The 22,103-nt window shown below is 45.3% G+C and overlaps 1 protein-coding gene across 6 annotated transcripts in view; it reads left to right on the forward strand.

Annotated features, from left to right (window-relative positions):
• Window positions 1–22,103, forward strand: part of LOC137379759 (protein-methionine sulfoxide oxidase mical3a-like) — a 1,360,716-nt gene that overhangs the window by 1,140,099 nt on the left and 198,514 nt on the right. For all 6 annotated transcript variants that reach the window (XM_068051091.1, XM_068051094.1, XM_068051095.1 and 3 more), the window contains 2 exons: window positions 9,897–10,089; window positions 21,637–21,845. In XM_068051091.1, the coding sequence (XP_067907192.1) occupies window positions 9,897–10,089; window positions 21,637–21,845 (402 nt within the window). The remainder of the gene's footprint in view (window positions 1–9,896; window positions 10,090–21,636; window positions 21,846–22,103) is intronic.

Genomic DNA, 22,103 nt, shown 5'->3' on the forward strand with positions numbered 1-22,103 from the left:
TATCCAGATTTGCTGCTGGTGACATTGTAAGCAGTGTAGCTGCAAACACAAATTTACAAAGTGCTATTGATAGACCAAGTGAATGGGAAAAACTGTGCCTACATTGAAATCCATTTGCCAAATATAAGGTCATCCACTTTGGACCTAAAAAGATAAAATAGGGTAATTTCTAAATGGTGAAAAGGTAGAAACAGTGAAGGTCCAAAGAGACTTGGCTGGGGGGTGGCTCCAGGTCCTTAGATCATTGAAGTGTCCTGAACATGTACAGAAAATAATCAAAAAGTCTCATGGAATGCTGGCCTTTATGTCTACAGGACCAGAATATAAGAGGGCAGAAGTCCTGCTTCAGCTTTACAAAGCCCAGGTTAGACCACAACTGGAGTTATTGTGAGCAGTTCTGAGCACCACACCTTAGGAAGGATATTTTGACCTTGGAGGGAGTACAGTGTAGATTTAAAAGAATGATGCCTGGACTCCAAGGGTTAAATTATGAGGAGAGATTAAACTAATGACGGTTGTATTCTCTGGAATTTAGAAGGTTGATGGGTGATTTGATAGAAGTTTTCAAGTTATTAAGGAAATATATAGTTTCTTATATAGTATCTACCCTATATCTGCTGGTTGAGAAGTCTAGGACGAAGAGGCATAATCTAAAATTTAGAGCCAAACCTTTCAGGAATGAAATTAGGAAACACTTCTACACACAAAGGGTGGTAAAAGTTTGGAACTCTCTTCTGAAAATGGCAATTGATGCTCGATCAATTTTAAATTTTAAAACTGAATTTGATAGATTTTTTGTTACTGAAATGTATTAAGAAATATGGGGCAAAGGCAGGTATATGGAGTTAGATCACAAATCAACCATGAATGGCAGACCAGGCTTATGGGAATAAATGGCCTCCTCCTGCTCCTATGTTCTTAACTCCTGGCAGCTGGGGATTCAGAATGGGGTGAGTGGGTAGCTGGATCTCTGTCACGCCATGGCACAAGGTATTGGTGCTGTGGTGTGCTGTGTGAATACGCTGCCATTCACAGAGAGCTCAGAAACCAAACTCTCCCTGTTGGCTCAGAGGGCTCTAGGCTCGTGGAGCTTGGCTGGGCCTCAGGGACAGGTCTAATTGGGCCAGGCCTGAGTGTTTACATTGGCTGCTGATTCACCTACTCTTTGTAACTGATGGATGAGCATGGGGTATGGTACATTGCGGTAATGTTACTAGACTAGCAATCTAGAGGCCTTGCTTAATGATTTGGAGACATACATACGAATATACGAATTAGGAGCAGAAGTAGTCCATTCGGCCCCTCTAGCCTGCTCCACCATTCAATAAGATCATGGCTGATTTGTTTGTGTTTCGAATTCCACACTCCCATCTACCCCCAAAAACCTTTGATTCCCTTGCCTAACAAGAATCTATCTACCTCCGCCTTAAAAATATTCAATGACCCGCCTCCACCACCTTCTGAGGCAGAGAGTTCCAAAGTCACACAACCCTCTGAGAGAAAACATTTCTCCTCATCTCTGTCCTAAAAGGACGTCCTCTAATTTTATTTATTTATTTATTTAGTGATACAGTACTGAAACAGGCCCTTTGGCCCACCGAGTCTGTGCCGACCATCAACCACCCATTTATACTAACCCTACATTAATCCCATATTCCTACCACATCCCCACCTGTCCCTATATTTCCCTACCACCTATCTACACTAGGGGCAATTGCTAATGGCCAATTTACCTATCAACCTGCAAGTCTTTTGCAGTGGGAGGAAATCGAAGCACTCGACGAAAACCCACGCGGTCACAGGGAGAACTTGCAAACTCCGCACAGGCAGTACCCAGAATCGAACCCGGGTCGCTGGGTCTGTGGTGCCAACCACTGCGCCACTGTGCTGCCCAATATTTTTAAAACAATGCCCCCTAGTTCTGGACTTACCCACACAAGAAAACATCCTCGCCACATCCACCTTGTCAAGACCGTTCCGGATCTTATAAACTTCAATCAAGTCACTCCTCACTCTTCTAAACTCCAGTGAAAACAAGTCCAGTCTGTCCAACCTTTCCTCATAAGACAACCCGCTTATTCCAGGTATCAATCTAGTAAACCTCCTCTGAACCACCTCCAATGCATTCACATCCTTCCTTAAATAAGGAGACCAAAACTGCACACAGTATTCAAGATGTGGTCTCACCAATGCCCTGTATAACTGAAGCATAACATCCTTACTTTTATTTTCAATTCCTCTCATAATAATGGATTGCATTCCATTAGCCTTCTTTATTACTTGCTGCACCTGCATACTAACTTTTTGTGACTCATGCACCAGAACACCGAGATCCCTCTGCACCTCGGAATTCTGGAGTTGTTCTCCATTTAAGTATACTCTTTTTTTTATTCTTCCTGCCAAAGTGTCCTCTTCACAACATACTTGCCGACCTATCTTTGTGTCATCTGCAAATTTAGCTACCATGCTATTGCACCCCTCATCTAAGTCACTGATATAAATGATAAAAAGTTGAGGCCCCAGCACAGACCTCTGTGGGACTCCACTTGTCAGATGCTGCCAATCAGAAAAGGACTCATTTATGCATACTCTCTGTTTCCTGCCAGCCAGCCAATCTTCTATCCATGTTAATATGTTACCCCCTAAACCATGAGCTCCTACTTTGCGCAATAACCTTTTATGTGGCACTTTGTCAAATGCCTTCTGGAAATTCAAATACAGTACGTCAACGGGCTCCCCTTTATCCACAGTGCATGTCACTCCTTCAAAGAACTCCAATGAATTGGTTAAACATAATTTCCCTTTCACAAAACCTTGCTGACTATTCCCGATTACCTTCAGTTTTTTTAAAAGCCCTGCTATAGCGTCCTTAATGATCGATTCTAACACCTTCCCCATGACAGACATCAAACTAACTGGCTTATTTTTACCTGTTTTCTGCCTTCCCCACACACACTCCACACCCCCCCCCCCCCCCCCACCCCACCACTTCTTGAATAGAGTGGTTATATTTGCTACTTTCCAAACACCATCGCATCTGCTACCTCATTAGTCACCTCTTTTAAGACCCTAGGATGAAGTCCATCAGGACCCGGGGACTTGTCAGCCCGCAGCTCCATCAGTTTGGTCAGTACCACTTCCCTGGTGATTGTAATTTCACCAAGCTCCTCTCTTCCTTCCACCTCCTAATTTACAGCTATTGCCAGAATGTTTTTTGTATTCTCTATAGTGAAGACAGAAGCAAAATATTTGTTCATTTCATCCGGCATTTCCTTATTATCTACTATTAACTCCCAATTCTCACTCTCTAGAGGACCAATACTCACTTTACTAACTTTTCTTTCTTAAATACCTGTAGAAACTCTTGCTGTCCATTTTTACATTTCTAGCTAACTTCCTCTCATACTCTAATTTCTTTCTCCTGATTAACCTTTTAGTCATTCTCTGCTGTTCTTTATATTCTGATCAATCATCTGACCTGCCACTCATCTTTTGTGCAATTATATGCTTTTTCCTTAAGTTTGATGCTTTCCTTAACTTCTTTGGTTGACCACGGATGGTGGGTCCTCCCCTTAGAATTTTTCTTTATAGTAAGAATATACTTATTATGAGTATTCTGGAATATCCCCGTAAATGTCTGCCACTGCTTCTCTATTGATCTATCTCCTAGCCTAGTAACCCAGTTCACTTCAGCCAGCTCAGCTTTCATGCCTACATAGTTGCCCTGATTTAAATTTAAAATACTAGTCTTGGACTCACTCTTCTCTCTTTCAAACTGGATGTAAAATTTAGTCATATTGTGGTCGCTACTACCTAGAGATGCCTTTACTCTGAGGTCATTAATTAATCCTGTCACATTACACAATATCAAGTCTAATATAACCTGCTCTCTGGTTGGTTCCAGAATGTGCAGTTCCAAGAAACTATCTCGAAAGCATTCGATGAACTCCTCATCCAGGCTACTATTGCCAATCTGATTTTTCCAGTTTATTTTTTTATTTATTTCCAAAATATACTTTATTCATAAACATCTGTAAAAATTACATTGCCAGACAGTTTCCAAACAGCACCAAAAAATACAAACATTGCAAGGGAGATCAGTTTCCTTCAATACTGTCATGAGTTTCTTCCCAACCCTTCCGTTTCACAATTGTCATGTCAATTACAGTTTTACATTTACAGCAATTGAGAATATTAACGATACAGTTCGAGGGGTTTCCCATGGATCCAGCCCCTCAGTCCAGCTTGGTGGGGGAACCTTACACTGTGGTCTTTCCCCATTGAGCCTTTGCTGCGGCTGCCCCAAGCTTTAGTGCGTCCCTCAGCACGTAGTCCTGGACCTTGGAATGTGCCAGTCTGCAACATTCGGTGGTGGACAACTCTTTGCGCTGGAAGACCAGCAAGTTTCGGGCAGACCAAAGGGCGTCTTTCACCGAATTGATAGTCCTCCAGCAGCAGTTGATGTTTGTCTCGGTGTGAGTCCCTGGGAACAGCCCGTAGAGCACAGACTCCTGTGTTACAGAGCTGCTTGGGATGAACCTTGACAAAAACCACTGCATCTCTTTCCACACCTGCTTTGCAAAGGCACATTCCAGGAGGAGGTGGGCGACCGTCTCTTCCCCACCACAGCCAACGCGGGGGCACTGTGCGGAGGGGGCGAGACTTCAGGTGTGCATGAAGGATCTGACGGGGAGGGCCCTTCTCACCACCAGCCAAGCTACGTCTTGGTGCTTGTTTGAAAGTTCTGGTGATGAGGCATTCCGCCAAATGACTTTGACGGTCTGCTCGGGGAACCATCCGACAGGATCCACCGTTTCCTTTTCCCGTAGGGCCTTGAGGACATTCCGTGCAGACCACTGCCTGATGGACCGGTGGTCAAAGGTGTTTTTCCGCAGAAACTGCTCCACGAAGGATAGGTGGTACGGCGCCGCCCAACTGCATGGTGCGTTCCGCGGCAATGTGACCAGGCCCATCCTTCGCAACACCGGGGACAGATAGAACCTCAGCACGTAGTGACACTTGGAGTTTGCGTACTGGGGATCTACACATAGCTTGATGCAGCCGCACACGAAGGTGGTCATCAGGATGAGGGCCACGTTGGGTACATTTTTCCCGCCCATGTCCAGAGATTTGAACATCGTGTCCCTCCGGACCCAGTCCATTTTAGATCCCCAGACGAAGCGGAAAATGGCTCGGGTGACTGCCACGGCGCAGGAGTGGGGTATGGGCCAGACCTGCGCCACGTAGAGCAACAACGTGAGCGCCTCGCACCTGATGACCAGGTTCTTAAAATTACCCATGATTATTGCCGTCCCTTTATCACAAGCACCCAATATTTCTTCTTGTATACTTTGTCCTACATTGTGGTTACTGTTAGGGGGCCTGTAATTCAAATCCCACCCTGGCAGCTGGGAAATTTAATTATAATTAACTACATCTGAATAAAAAGCTGGTCTCAGTAACTGTAATCATAAAATTACCAGATTGTCATTAAAACCTATCTGACTTACTAATGTCCTCCTAGGAAGGAGATTTACCTTCATTACCTGGTCTGACCTATATGTGACTCTAGACCCACAACAATGTGGTTGACTCCTAACTGCCCTCTGACATAGCCCAGCAAGCCACTCAGTTGTATTCAAGAAGACTGCCCACTACCACCTTCTCAAGGTCAATTTGGGATGGTCAATAAATGCTAGTCTTGCCAGTGTACCAGAGGTGTCCTGTGTTCCCTCATGTAGCGGGTATGTCCTGTGTTCCCTCATGGAGCGGGTATGTCCTGTGTTCCCTCATGTAGCGGCTATGTCCTGTGTTCCCTCATGTAGAAGGTATGTGCTGTGTTCCCTCATGTAGCGGGTACGTCCTGTGTTCCCTCATGTAGCGGGTATGTCCTGTGTTCCCTCATGTAGAAGGTATGTGCTGTGTTCCCTCATGTAGCGGGTACGTCCTGTGTTCCCTCATGTAGCGGGTATGTCCTGTGTGCCCTCATGTAGCGGGTATGTCATGTGTTCCCTCATGTAGAGGGTATGTCCTGTGTTCCCTCATGTAGCGGGTATGTCCTGTGTTCCCTCATGTAGCGGGTATTTCCTGTGTTCCCTCATGTAGAAGGTATGTCCTTTGTTCCCTCATGTAGCGGGTATGTCCTGTGTTCCCTCATGTAGCGGGTATTTCCTGTGTTCCCTCATGTAGAAGGTATGTCCTTTGTTCCCTCATGTAGCAGGTATGTCCTGTGTTCCCTCATGTAGCGGGTATTTCCTGTGTTCCCTCATGTAGAAGGTATGTCCTTTGTTCCCTCATGTAGCGGGTATGCCCTGTGTTCCCTCATGTAGCGGGTATTTCCCGTGTTCCCTCATGTAGCGGGTATTTCCTGTGTTCCCTCATGTAGCGGGTATGTCCTGTGTTCCCTCATGTAGCGGGTATTTCCCGTGTTCCCTCATGTAGCGGGTATTTCCCGTGTTCCCTCATGTAGCGGGTATGTCCTGTGTTCCCTCATGTAGCAGGTATTTCCTGTGTTCCCTCATGTAGCGGGTATTTCCCGTGTTCCCTCATGTAGCGGGTATGTCCTGTGTTCCCTCATGTAGCGGGTATTTCCTGTGTTCCCTCATGTAGCGGGTATGTCCTGTGTTCCCTCATGTAGCGGGTATTTCCTGTGTTCCCTCATGTAGCAGGTATGTCCTGTGTTCCCTCATGTAGCGGGTATTTCCCGTGTTCCCTCATGGAGCGGGTATGTCCTGTGTTCCCTCATGTAGCGGGTATTTCCTGTGTTCCCTCATGTAGCGGGTATTTCCTGTGTTCCCTCATATAGCGGGTATTTCCCGTGTTCCCTCATGTAGCGGGTATGTCCTGTGTTCCCTCATGTAGCGGGTATTTCCTGTGTTCCCTCATGTAGCGGGTATGTCCTGTGTTCCCTCATGTAGCGGGTATTTCCCGTGTTCCCTCATGTAGCGGGTATGTCCTGTGTTCCCTCATGTAGCGGGTATTTCCTGTGTTCCCTCATGTAGCGGGTATTTCCTGTGTTCCCTCATGTAGCGGGTATTTCCTGTGTTCCCTCATGTAGCGGGTATGTCCTGTGTTCCCTCATGTAGCGGGTATTTCCTGTGTTCCCTCATGTAGCGGGTATTTCCTGTGTTCCCTCATGTAGCAGGAGTGTCCTGTGTTTCATTGTGTACCTGGGATGTCCTTTGTTCCCTCGACCTGTATTCCCTCATCCTGGGTTCTCTTGTTTTGTGTTCCTTCATCCTGTTTCCTTATGTATCTGGGGTTTAGTTTGTTCCCTAGTGCTGTGCTCCCTTATCCTGTGTTCCCTCTTTCTCTGTTCCTTCATGTACCTGGGGTATCCTGTGCTACACTGCCATATTTTGCTCCATCCTGTGTTGCTCCATTTATCTGGGGTGCCCAGTATTCCTTCATCCATGTTTCCATGACTTTTATGCCCTCGTTCCCTCATTTACCTGGAATATGCTGCTTTTTTTTGCGTTTGTTCATGGGATGTGGGTGTCGCTGGTTCGGCTAGCATTTATTACCCATCCCTGAGCGAACTCAGGACACACTAATACACGAGGGAACATAGGACACACTAATACAGGAGGGAACACAGCTCACACTGATATACGAGTGAACATAAGTCACACTGATACGCGAGTGAACATAGGACACACTGATATACGAGGGAACACAGGTCACACTGATACACGAGGGAACACAGCTCACACTGATACGCGAGTGAACATAGGACACACTGATATACGAAGGAACACAGGTCACACTGATACACGAGGGAACACAGGTCACACTGATACGCGAGTGAACATAGGACACACTGATATACGAAGGAACACAGGTCACACTGATACACGAGGGAACAAAGGTCACACTGATACACAAGTGAACATAGGTCACACTGATACACGAGGGAACGCAGCTCACACTGATACATGAGGGAACACAGGTTACACTAATACACGAGTGAAAATAGGACACACTGATGCATGAGTGAACACAGGTCACACTGATACATGACAGCACATAGGACACACTGATACACGAGGGAACACAGGTCACACTCATACACGAGTGAACATAGGACACCCTGTTACACGAGTGAACGCAGGTCACACTGATACTCGAGCGAACACAGGACACACTGATACACGTGTGAACACAGGATACACTGATGCACGAGTGAACATTGGTCACACTGATACACGAGTGAACATAGGACACACTGATAGACAAGGAAACACAGGACACACTGATACACGAGTGAACACAGGGCACACTGATATACGAGTAAACATAGGACACACTGATATACGAGTGAACAAAGATCATACTGATACACGAGTGAACATAGGACACACTGATATACGAAGGAACACAGGTCACACTGATACACAAGTGAACATAGGACACACTGATACACGAGGGAACAAAGGTCACACTGATACACAAGTGAACATAGGACACACTGATACACGAGGGAACAAAGGTCACACTGATACACAAGTGAACATAGGACACACTGATACACGAGGGAACGCAGGTCACACTGATACATGATGGTACATAGGACATACTGATACACGAGGGAACACAGGTCACACTCATACACGAGTGAACATAGGACACCCTGTTACACGAGTGAACGCAGGTCACACTGATACACGAGCGAACACAGGCCACACTGATACACGAGTGAACATAGGACACACTGATAGACAAGGAAACACAGGACACACTGATACACGAGTGAACACAGGTCACACTGATACACGTGTGAACACAGGACACACTGATGCACGAGTGAACATAGGTCACACTGATACACGAGTGAACATAGGACACACTGATACACGAGGAAACACAGGTCACACTGATACACGAGTGAACACAGGACACACTGACACAGGAGGGAACAGAGGACACCCTGATACACGAGGAAACACAGGATGAGGGAACACAAGACATCCCAGGCACATGAGGGAACATTTGACACCTCAGATTCTTTTAATATTCGTTTGTGGATGTGGATGTCACTGGCTAGGCCAACATTTATTGCCCAACCCTAATTGCTCTTGAGAAGGTGGTGGTGAGCTGCCTTCTTGAGCCTCTGCAGTCCATGTGGGGTAGGTATACACACAGTGCTGTTAGGAAGGGAGTTCCAGGATTTTGACCCAACAACAGTGAAGGAACGGTGATATAGTTCCAAGTCAGGATGGTGTGTGGCATGAAGTGTCCCCTTGTCCTGTCTTCCCTCATGTGCCTGGAGTGTCCTGTGGCCCTTACCACTGTGGGTGTACCCACACCTCATAGACTGCAGCAGTTCAAGAATGCAGCTCACCACCACCTTCTCAAAGGCAATTATGGATGGGCAATCAATGATGGCCTAGCCAGCGACGCCCACATCCACAAACGAATATAAAAAAAATCTGAGGTGTCAAATGTTCCCTCATCTGCCTGGGGTGTCTTGTGTTCCCTCATTCTGTGCTTCCTCATGTATCAGTGTGTCCTGTGTTCGCTTGTGTATCAATGTATCCTGTGTTTCCTTGTGTATCAACGTGTTCTGTGTTTCCTCGTGTATCAGTGTGCCCTGTGTTTCCTCGTGTATCAACGTGTTCTGTGTTTCCTCGTGTATCAGCCTGTCCTGTGTTTCTTCATATATCTGTGTGCCCTGTGTTGCCTTGTGTATCAGTGTGTCCTGTGTTGCCTTGTGTATCAGTGTGTCCTGTGGTTCCTCATATACCTGGGACGCCCTGTGTTTCATCATGTTATGTTTTCTTCATGTAACCCGTATGTCCTGTGTTGCCATGTCCTGTGTTCCCTCCTGTCCCTAGGGTGGTGTGACATATAACCCTGCCTCTCCTGGCACACTGGAAATGTGTTTGTTTTCTTTCCAGTGACTCTTACCGATGCCATGGCAGAGCCCTGCCAGGTGAAGCGATTGCGTGGCACTCCAGAGAGGATCGAACTGGAGAATATCCGCATCTCATTGGAGCGGGAGGAAGATCTGCAGGAGGTTCCAGAGGAGACGCTCGCTGAGCACAACTTGAGCAGTGCATTTCAGCGAGCCAGCCAAGACCCTAGCAGCAGGTCAGTGCCACGCAGCAGGTCATTGTCAGGCAGCAGGTCAGTGCCCGGTCAACAGATCAGTGCCCGGTCAACAGATCAGTGCCCGGGCAACAGTTCAGTGCCCGCATGCAGGTCAGTGCCCGGTCAACAGATCAGTGCCCGGGCAACAGTTCAGTGCCCGCATGCAGGTCAGTGCCCGGTCAACAGGTCAGTGTCAGGCAGCAGGTCAGTGCCAGCAACAGGTCAGTGCCAGGCAGCTGGTCAGTGTCAGGCAGCTGGTCAGTGCCAGGCAGCAGGTCAGTTTAGTTTAGTTTAGTTTAGTTTAGAGATACAGCACTGAAACCGGCCCTTCGGCCCACCGAGTCTGTGCCGACCATCAACCACCCATTTATACTAATCCTACACTAATTCCATATTCCTACCACATCCCCACCTGTCCCTATATTTTCCCTACCACCTACCTATACTAGGGGCAATTGCTAATGGCCAATTTACCTATCAACCTGCAAGTCTTTGGCATGTGGGAGGAAACCGGAGCACCCAGAGAAAACCCACGCAGACACAGGGAGAACTTGCAAACACCACACAGGCAGTACCCGGAATTGAACCCGGGTCGCTGGAGCTGTGAGGCTGCGGTGCTAACCACTGCGCCACTGTGCCGCCCTGTCAGGCAGCTGGTCAGTGCCAGGCAACAGGTCAATGCCAGGCAACAGGTCAGTGTCAGGCAGCAGGTCAGTATCAGGCAGCTGGTCAGTGCCAGGCAACAGGTCAATGCCAGGCAACAGGTCAGTGTCAAGCAGCAGGTCTGTGTCAGGCAGCAGGTCAGTGTCAGGCAGCTGGTCAGTGTCAAGCAGCAGGTCTGTGTCAGGCAGCTGGTCAGCGTCAGGCAGCTGGTCAGTGCCAGGCAGCAGGTCAGCGTCAGGCAGCTGGTCAGTGCCAGGCAGCAGGTCAGTGCCAGGCAGCAGGTCAGTGTCAGGCAGCTGGTCAGCGTCAGGCAGCTGGTCAGTGCCAGGCAGCAGGTCAGTGTCAAGCAGCAGGTCAGTGCCAGGCAGCTGGTCAGTGTCAAGCGGCAGGTCAGTGTCAGGCAGCAGGTCAGTGTCAGGCAGCAGGTCAGAGCCAGGCAGCTGGTCAGTGTCCGGTCAACAGGTCGGTGTCAGGAAGCTGGTCAGCGTCTGGCAGCTGGTCAGCGCCAGGCAGCTGGTCAGTGTCAAGCAGCAGGTCAGTGCCCAGTCAACAGGTCAGTGTCAAGCAGCAGGTCAGTGTCAGGCAGCAGGTCAGTGTCAGGCAGCTGGTCAGCATCAAGCAGCTGGTCAGTGCCAGGCAGCAGGTCAGCGTCAGGCAACAGGTCAGTGTCAGGCAGCTGGTCAGTGCCAGGCAGCTGGTCAGTGTCCGGTCAACAGGTCAGTGTCAGGAAGCTGGTCAGCGTCTGGCAGCTGGTCAGCGCCAGGCAGCTGGTCAGTGTCAAGCAGCAGGTCAGTGGCAGACAGCTGGTCAGTATAATGAGAGGCTTTTTATGTTGTCTGTTGCAACATAAAGGAGATGCTGGGAGTTCAGGTTGATTGAAGATCTCGAACAGGTTTATTAACAGCTAACAAGTATATACAGTGCAGAGCTAACTATTTACAGGACTTGTCTCTTGGTGTTATAGTTACAATGACTCTGGCATATAGTCACATGACAGCATTGTGGTATTTGGCTTATTAGCATACTAAGATCTTAAAGGTACATTACTCTTAAAGGCAATCACACAATATCCCCCTTATTTCCAAAGATAAGTCTTGTATGCTAAAAGCAAAACACATAACATTAGATAACATCAAAATTATTTGCACACGGATAGAGATTATGAACTTTACAAATATAGAGACTCAAAAGTCCATAAATCATCTAAGTGGTTTGACAACTCTTGCTTGGGGAATTCGTGTCTCATCTGTTGCTGTTCTTTCTGAAGTTTCTCCCTCTCTGCATTCAGTTTCTGTTGCTCTTGCTGTTGCTTTTCTCAAAATGACCACTTTTGAGGCCTTGTCATTTTTGGAAAGTTCCGGAACCACATCTCAAAGATCAATGCTTCAACTTATTCTTCTTCTGCCTCCTCAGCTCAATGCGTGTCCTTCACCTCTCCTCATCCTCTTCATCTGAAGGCTTGGGGCTCCAGGTTGAGGTCTTGTTGGGGGGCAAATAGGTGCGGTTTTGAGGATTTCCCCTTGGCAATGCTCTCGTGGATGGTCCTTACACATTGGTAGTCCTGGCACTGCTGATCCACTGATGTATAGAAGGTAGAACATTTGTAGTTTCATGCCAAATTGCCATAGCTGCATTGTAGTGTTAGTGAGCCACTGCAAGGGATGGGTGATTGATAACTTGGCAGTCGTCAGTTGTATCATAGACTTCCAAAGACTCCGGTACATATTGTTATGACCGAGGCAGGAGGAGTGCACTGTTTATTCTAGTCCCACTCTCCACAGGTCACAACATATATTTAAATTTTCCCACTTACTCATACAGTCAATCATATACTCCCAGAACAAAACACACCAACCAGGTTTCTTTAATAAATAACAAAATTATCGGTTTATTATAAAACAAGCCTTAACCAGTAATGAAGTTAAGCATAAACACACATTTTGAAATATTACAGTTCCCTTTTTACCTTAGTCCCTCACACTCACTTACACACACACACACACACTCACACACACACACACACACACACTCACACACACACACACACACACACACACACTCACACACACACACACTCACACACACACACACACACACTCACACACACACACACACACACAGACACACACACACACACACATACACACTCACACACACTCACACACACACACACTCACACACACACACACAGACACACACATACACACTCACACACACACACACTCACACACACACACACACACACACACACATGCATATATATATACTGGTTAACTGGAAAAATAAAAGGGATTGTTGTTTAGAGCTCTGTTACAAAAAAAGACAAAAAACACTTAGGCTCGTTATTGAAGAAAAAACAGATGAGATATGTTGTGTTCCAAAACTGACATACAGTCTGGCTTCCGAGTACACTAGACAGGTCACTGGGGTCTTTTAGAACAGTTCTTTTCAGGCGACTTTGAGAATTAATTCAGCAGGCTTTTCTTCACAGACAGGAGATGAGATGAGTTGACACAGTGGACTTATCAGAGTCTTTTAGAGAGGTGCTGGAAAGCTGAGCAGGGTTGTGGTCTTCTCTCCTTCCTTGGGAATTCTCTTCTGTCTTGGAAGTTCTCTTCCTCTTTTCTTCTCCTGCAGGCTGAGCTGAGCTGGGGTTCTGTCCTTCAGGCTGATTTTTTAATAACTCCAATCTCTTTTCAAACAGTTCATTCCCATCTCAAAACAATTCAAAAGTGAAACCGGAAACAGAAAGTCCACCTTCTGACCTGTCACTTCTCTGCACACATCTCCCTTAGTTACCAGGGTTTCTGTTCTATTTTTAACATGAGTCATGTGACAACCAGGAAATGTTATTGTCAAACAACTCATTTCAATGTCCTCTTGATGACCCTCTTGAAAACAATCTGGTCCAACATTTCTTCACTTTGACTATGAATCTTCAAAAAAATATATTTAACAAAAACAGAAGCACTTTCATAACAATATCTTTGAGGATTCGGACTGGTAGGATATTGGCATTGGCGCCAGTGTCAATCTGACCCTGAGTGTATACTTGCCAGCTTTTTTTGGGCATGTGATGTTGATCGTGGTGAAAGCTTCCAGTTGTTTGACTTCATCAACATAATGTGTCAGGTTCACAATGTGGAACGCTTGATCGTCTTCTGGCTGAAAACTACTCTCAGAGTCTTGTCTCAGTTCTGCTTCACTGTGGACATTGTGTATCAGCTTGTGTTTATGCGGATCTCTGGTGCTTACTTTGCTGCTGTTGCCCTGTTGTCTGCTCTTTTGCACCCAACCTTGACTTCTGGCTGCGTCTTTGGAGCCAGAATTCCTGCATAGGCAGGCCCAGAATCCTTTTGCGTTGCACGCCCTGCACAGGTCTCAAAATACAGAACAATTTTGCTATGAGTGGGACAAACCACACTTACCACACAGCTTGCTTGCTCTTCTCGACCTGGTTATTGTGCTGATACTATTGACTGTGCCTAGTGCTTGCAGATGCTGTTGTCCAGCTGCAATGGCTTCGTATTTCCTGCCATCTTCCAGCAGTGTATCGATGCTGTGACCTTTCTTTTTCCCCAAGAGGTCTTTCTGAAATGCTTCAGTAGGTATTGATACCAGCTCCATTATTCAGTCTGACAGCTCACCTTCTGAAAGATCGCATTCGTTGCCCTTACTACGGCATCTGCTGATGAACTGGTTTATTGATTCCTGTCGCTGTTATCTGTAGGACATCAATTCCAAGCGGTGAATTTGTAAATTCACTGGTAGTCGGAGCTGATCTTCTCGCACTTTCCATGTCTTTGCAGGATCTTTCTTGTCCTCTTCAGGTATGCCTGAGGTATTATTCTGTATAATCCCTCATTTCCAATTGCTATCATTATTTTTACAGGCTGTTTTTCTGGTTCTAGAATTACTTGGTCTGTAAACCATAGCTGCATTCTTTGTTGGAACAGTTTGAACTGGGATAGGATAACCAAGGTTTTCCAGTTCATGATGGGGAAATTGGTATCCATGCTCCTGCCATTCCTTTGCTTAAAATTTGTTTTTAGACCTGGTTCTGTAACTCTACTGCTTTCGCTTGAAAAAATATTCTCTGTTCTGTCAACTGGCTGGTTTGATTGACAGGAGCAGCTTGTCTGTTTATCTAGCTTTCACCCTTTAGTCTATCTGTTTGTACAGCTGTGCAATAGGCATTTCAAGGGCTTTTTTAACTAGTGTTTGTTTATACAGCCGTTCAAAAGGCAATTTTTCATGCTTGAATGGTTTTAATGGGTTTTCTAAACTCTGACTGAATGAATGAAAGCTCCTCAGCACTCGAGTGATTTAATGGTTTCTTTCTCTAGTTGCAGCTGCGAGCTGCGTGATTGGAGGAGTCCTGAGCGTTTTGCTCTAAGTTGCATCCTGTAATGGCACAGACCTGGGGAGCCTTTGAAAACAATGATCAGCCTGAAATAGGGACTGGGGTTTCCTTGTTTTTTACTTTTACTGAGCCTTTAAAAAAATCAACTTTGTAAACATTTCAAAGCTTTTTTTTTTACTGGGTTTCTTGTACCGATGGCACAATGACTCACCCTCTCACAGTGATTGATTTGCAGCCTGTCATTCAGCTCTATCTTCTGCAGATGGAGGTAAGTTTTTTCTTCATTGTTTGTTCCAGTGTTTCTTTTGATTTTCTCTCTTTTAGCCATAGGTAGTTTTTAACACTGTTTTCCTGTGGTCTTAAGTCTTAGGTTCTGCCTTCTCACCACAGCTGCCACCATGTAATAAGAAACTTTTTATGTTATCTGATGCAACATAAATGAGGTAGATGGAGTTCAGTTGATTGAAGATCTCAAACAGGTTTATTGAACAGCTAACAAGTATATACAGTGCAGAGCTAACTATTTACAGAACTTGCCTCTTAGTGTTATAGTACAGAATGACTCTGGCTTTAGTCACATGACTGTATCTTGACACATAGCGCATTAGCATACTAAAATCTTAAAGGTACATTACTCTTAAAGGCAATCACACAACAGTTAGTGCACGGCCAGCAAGTCAGTGCCAGGCAGCAGGTCAGTGCCGGGCAGATCAGTGCCTGGTCAACAGGTCATTGCCAGGCTGTGGGTCAGTGCCAGGGCTGTGGGTCAGTGCCGGGCAGCAGGTCAGTGCCCGGGCTGTGGGTCAGTGCCGGGGCTGCGGGTCAGTGCCTGGGCAGCGGATCACTGCCTGTCTCGCTGTGTCTGGTCCTGTCTGGTTGTCTGGCTGTGTTTGGTGTTGGCCGGTCCTGTCTGTTGTGTTATTTAGCTGTCAACAAAAACGTACCAAACAATTTGAGACTGATTGGTAAGTTGAATGAAGGGTTCTTTTATTACAAAATAACAGAATTACAGGAGTTGGAGCAATGTTAGTCAACAGCACTCTAAGATACATGTGCTGACTGTTGACTAACATTGCTCCAACTACTATATCACACGTTGGCTTGTATACCAAACTATTTACATATTCAGCAGTTTGTTCACTAGTACTAAAACAGTTAAAGCAATATCACAACATTCCCCCTTTCCTTTAATGGAAGTTTCATAAATTATAAGCTATGTACCTAATGAAATAGGATAATTGTGAACAATATTTACACATGTATTGACTCTCATTAATCAAGTGTCTCTTGTTATGGCCATGTGGTGAGTGGTGTGGGGGGAGGGGGATGGTTTCCCACTGCTCAAATCCTACCTGACCGCAGCAAGTGATTTTGTTATTAGGGTTTAACCCCTTTGTGTTTTATTTGTCAAACAAACAGCAACAGGTTTTCTTGTAGATTTAAAACAGGAGGTTAATTATTTGTTAAGTCAAGTTCTCGTTGGTTGCAGGCCTGAGGTGTTTGTAAATTTCTCTCTTGGTGGAAAGTTCAGTTTGAAGACAGAGGATCACTTCCAATTGACTGCTGTATAGGTTGAAATGTAGAATTTAGAGCAGGGTGCTGGATTTTTGCCCAGCTCTTGGCTGGACAAGCTTCTTGGTGATGATTCCTTTTGGCTCTTTCTCACTCTCTCTCCCTCTCTCTCTTCGAGGGCTTTCTTTTTAATTTTCATTTTCTGGTAGGAAACACTTTGGTCTTTCCCCCACGGTGATTACACAATGGACCAGGATGAGAATAATCTGGTTATAATGTTTCCACTTCATACCTTCTTTGTTTCAGAAGAACCCATTCAATTCAGGAATGTTTCAGGATGGAGGTAATTGGCACCTTGCAACCTGGTTAGGCATCCTTTGTTCGAAACAAACAGTGTGGCAATGTTCGAATACACATGCAGCCATCTTTTGCAGCATTGTCCATTTCTTTTTTAGAAAAAGCAGTCAATTTTTATAACTCTTCAATTTTAGTCTGTATTTTTTCATCATCACACTTCTCGTAAGTGTGACACTTCCCGCAAAAGGGGATTTCTCGGATTTCATTTTTTATGTTTGCTTTTTTTAGAAAGAAAAATATAAGGCCTCACCACTGCGCATATTCATTTCATTCACTCCTAAGTTTGGACTTTTCCATCATCCTTCCTTTGGATGAGGTACCATTAAAAAATTGCATTTCTTTTGGTTATGTGTTGTCAAATGGGGTTGGACTTCATCTAGCATCAGTTGATAGTACTTTGGGAACGTTAATCTCAATAAGCATGTGGTGAAAATTTCTGTTACTGCACTGTCCTTGGGCTGGTGACAACCTTCCCTGTCTGTACAAGCTTTAACCCTTTAACTGCTGCTTCCACAACCAATGGCTTTCACCATTCAGGTTCTGACACATTGCTAGTTCCTATGTCTAGGGTGTTAGTGGGTAATAAAGTGTTTTTTAGTCCCTGTGAGGTGTCTAGGATTTCCTCTGCCCATTGTTCTTGCTGAGTTATGAATCTAAATTGTTGGGTTTGATTAGCTTTGGATTTGGAACCTGATCATTTGATTCTTCAGAGGGTAGATCCACTCTGACCTGACTTTTAGTTTTCTTGTGACTTTCACAAGTGTTGGTTACTTTAGGGTATTTTTACCTTCCCTTTTCCTTTTACTCTAGAGATAGGTTTTTCCCTAATCTGCCCCATGTTCTCTGGGACATTACTGCTCGTAGGTTGTCCAGCTTCCACTGCAGTCCCCTGATGCACTACAACTAGCTGAGGCATCTTCCTCACTCTCATCTTGCCTGTTTGTTTGGGAACTTTCGTTTTCCTTATTTAAATCTTTAAAGAAGGTTTCAACTAACCATATCTCTGATGTATTTCCGCCAACCTTTTCTGCTTTTATCTTAGCTTCTTTAAATTTTTCTGGCTCTATCTTGGCCCCTTTAAATTCCTTTAGCTGCATTTTGGCCTTTTTAAATTCCTCTGGCCCTCCTTTAGCCTCTTTAATTTGTACTGGCCCTATCACCCCTGTGGGACTTTTGGGATTTTCCCAGCCCTGTGTAGCTGTGCAGAGTTTTGTTTGCTTCCCTCAAAACCTCCTGTCTCTGTGGACTGCTCTGGACCCTCTGGATACAACACCGTGCTTCTGCCAAGTCATTTGCCCAGCAATAGGTCGACCCCCTGCATTGGTAAGATCACAATGATCTGACTGTAACTAACCCAGTGACCAATTTATTCTGTAGGCAAACCTTAACTAAGGGAACCTTCAAGCTTTTGCCAGTAAGGCCTTTTACCAATACCATGGTATTTGTTCTGCTTTTGGGTGGCATTTCTGTAAATTTGGCTGCCAGTAGGGTTTGAAAACAACTGGTATCTCTGAGGATTGTTATCTCTGCCTGGTGCATGGGATACAACAGGTGTCATTTTTCCTTTTTGTAAAATGTTCTGGTGTGTGTTCTGTTCTTGGGTTATAATAGAACACAGGTTTACCACTTTCATAGCCACAGACACTGTTTTGACTGCAGTGCCTCCTGTTGTTTTTCTTTTGGAATGCCAACAATTGGCTTGGGTATGCCCAGATTTGCCACACTGGAAACATGTTGGTCGGACCCTACTGCTTTATCCCCTGGATTCCTTCTTTTAAAAGTTGGAGACTAGTCTGGTTTTCCGTCCCTACTCTCTTTTTCTTTTGTGCTTATTTCTGCTTCCTCTGCATCCCTGCTATCTGTCCCTAGCCTGCAAGAGTTACTAGACACAACAGGCAGGAAGGTGGAGTTGAGGCCGAGATGAGATCAGCCATGATATATTGAATGGCGGGGAAGACTCGAGGGGCTGAATTGCCTACTCCTGCTCCTAGTTCTTATGTTCTTATTCTGAGTTAGGGATATGTGTACTCACTCATAATTGTCAGCCATTTTGTTGCTTCTCTTACACTTGTAACTTTGTTCTTCAGTGTGGGTTCTTATACTGACTGGGAAGTTATTTTTAAATACTTCCAGCAACATCCCTTCTCTCAAAATTTTATATGAGGGTTCTACCTTGAGAGATCATAGAGAGATTGAAAGCCAGATATTTAATTCTTTCAAATGCAATGTAAGTCTGTATGTGTCTTTTCCTGGTGTGTATGTATTTCTATCAATATGCTTTGTGTGCTAACTCATATGCATTTAGAACTGCTGTTTTAGTTTGTTCATAGTCAGAGAAACTCTCTCTGATAACAGAGAAAAAGCTTCACGAGCCCTACGCACAAGCTTGCCTTGTAAGAGGAGAGTTCAAAATTCTTTTGGCCTTTTTAGCCTGATAGCTATTTTCTCAAATGTGATAAAATACAACTCAACTTCCTCCTCATTAAATTTTGACATGAATTGTGAATGTCTCAGTAGATCAAATTTTGCTCTGAATTGGGGATAAGGTTTGAGTGGCTGGTAGCATTTTCAACCTGCTCTCGTAGCCTTCCTAACTCAGACTATTTCACCTCTCTTTCCTCTTTTTCCTTCTGGAACTCTCCCTTTTACTTATGAAACTGCATTTCCTCTCTTTTCAACTGCAATTGTGTTTCTTCCCATATCATCTGCAACTGAATTCTAGCTAGAATTTTTTTTGACTCTGATTCCATGCATGCCTCTTCTTCTGGTTCAGGGATAAGTTTAAAATGCTTAGCTAGACTCATCACCAGTTCAGGTTTCTTTGCTTTTCGTTTGAAAGTGATTCCTACCTCTCTAGCTAAACTTTTTAAATTTTCAATACCTAATTTATTTCCCTTATCATGGGCTCATCACCACCTTCTCAAAGGCAATTAGGGATGGGCAATAAATGCTGGCTGGCCAGTGATGCCCACATCATGTGAAAGAATAATAAAAATATCACTCCCTGCTCTACAAATTCCTTTGTATTAAATGTGGCCATCTCTTTTGTTTCTAACGCCGTAGAGAAAAACAGAAGAACACAAGAAAACCTGTTTGTTTACTTTTCCACAAATTTAGACGTCAAGTTTCCTTCCATTTCTAAATCTCTCATTTGTCTGGCAGATCCTGGACGAGCCTCCAATTTGTTACGGCCACATGGTGAGGGGTTTGGGTGATTCCCACCTCACCAAAGCAAGTGTTTTTGTTATTAGGGTTTAACCCATTTGTGTTTTATTTGTCAAACAAACAGCAACAGGTTTTCTTGTAGGTTTAAAACAGAAGATTATTTAATTTATTGAGCAATATGCTTTATTCCCAAATTATCGCAATCGCATCCACTCACGCATTTACTCACATATACACACACGCGCGACAGACAGAGATGAAAAGGGGTAAGTGTCACTGAAGGCAGCAGCACAGGTAGATAAGGTGGTCAGGAAGGCATATGGGATACTTGCTTTATAAGCCAAGGCGTATAATATAAGAGCAGGGAGGTTATGATGGAGCTGTATAAAACGCTAGTTAGGCCACAGCTGGAGTACTGTGTACAGTTCTGGGCACCATACTGTAGGAAGGATGTGATTGCACTGGAGAGGGTGCAGAAGAGATTCACCAGGATGTTGCCCGGGCTGGAGCAGAGTTAACGTTTCGGGTCAGTGACCCTTTTCACAGATGCTGCCAGACCTGCTGAGTGGTTCCAGCATTTCTTGTTTTTATTTCAGATTTCTAGCATCCGCAGTATTTTGCTTTTATTCTAGATAGTCTGGGGTTGTTTTCCTTGGAGCAGAGAAGGCTGAGGGGGGATCTGATTGAGGTATACAGATTATGAGGGGCATTGATAGGATAGATAGGAAGAAACTTTTTGTCTGGCTGCGTTTGGTCATGTCTGGTCTTGTCTGGTTCTGTCTGTCTGTGTTTCATCCTATTTGGTTTTGTCTGGCTGTGTCTGGCACTGTTTGGTCATGTCTGGTTCTGTCGGGCTGTGTTTGGTCTTGTCTGGTTCTGTCTGGTCATGTCTGGCACTGTTTGGTCTTGTCTGGTTCTGTCTGGTCATGTCTGGCACTGTTTGGTCTTGTCTGGTTCTGTCTGGTCATGTCTGGCACTGTTTGGTTATGTCTGGTTCTGTCTGGCTGTGTCTGGCACTGTTTGGTCTTGTCTGGTTCTGTCTGGCACTGTTTGGTTATGTCTGGTTCTGTCTGGCTGTGTCTGGCACTGTTTGGTCTTGTCTGGTTCTGTCTGGCACTGTTTGGTTATGTCTGGTTCTGTCTGGCTGTGTCTGGCACTGTTTGGTCATGTCTGGTTCTGTCTGGCTGTGTCTGGCACTGTTTGGTCATGTCTGGTTCTGTCTGGTCATGTCTGGCACTGTTTGGTCTTGTCTGGTTCTGTCTGGTCATGTCTGGCACTGTTTGGTCTTGTCTGGTTCTGTCTGGTCATGTCTGGCACTGTTTGGTTATGTCTGGTTCTGTCTGGCTGTGTCTGGCACTGTTTGGTCATGTCTGGTTCTGTTTGTCTGTGACAGGCCGGGTATGCTGGGTTGATTTATCCTCTGCTGTTTGAGTTGTAATTTAAAATGCAGTCACGGCATTGCTTACAAAAGGGCCTTTTGGGTTTAGTTGCAGTAGCTCTGAGTATGAAATGGAGGATGAGGAAGAGGAGGAAGAGGAGGAGGAGGAAGACGAGGAGGATGAGGAAGATGCACTAGCTCCCTCGGACCTGGGCGGTGTTCCATGGATGGAAGCTGTGAGGATTCATCGGTTGCTGAAAGGCAGTCTAGAGGGAGACAGCGAGGCAGAGGATGAGGAACAATCAGAATCAAGTTACGGTGAGTGGTGTTCTGTGATTGATACAGGTCTCAGCTTTGAGGCGAGAATCTTAAACACAGACTAAGGGCACCGGATGAAATCACTCCCTGGAGCCCATGTAAGGCCAGAGGGCCAAGTCCCTTTTAGTGGCAAAGACCAGCAGGTGGCACTGCTGCAGGGAGTGGGTGGGTTCATGGCTGCACATCACATATCTGTGTCATCCTAAGGTCATTGAGGGGAGTCCAGGTACCTTAGTGTCACCAAGGGCATCAATGAGA

The sequence above is a fragment of the Heterodontus francisci genome, chromosome 18 (genome assembly GCF_036365525.1).
Source record: "Heterodontus francisci isolate sHetFra1 chromosome 18, sHetFra1.hap1, whole genome shotgun sequence".
In the NCBI taxonomy this organism is placed as follows: domain Eukaryota; kingdom Metazoa; phylum Chordata; class Chondrichthyes; order Heterodontiformes; family Heterodontidae; genus Heterodontus; species Heterodontus francisci.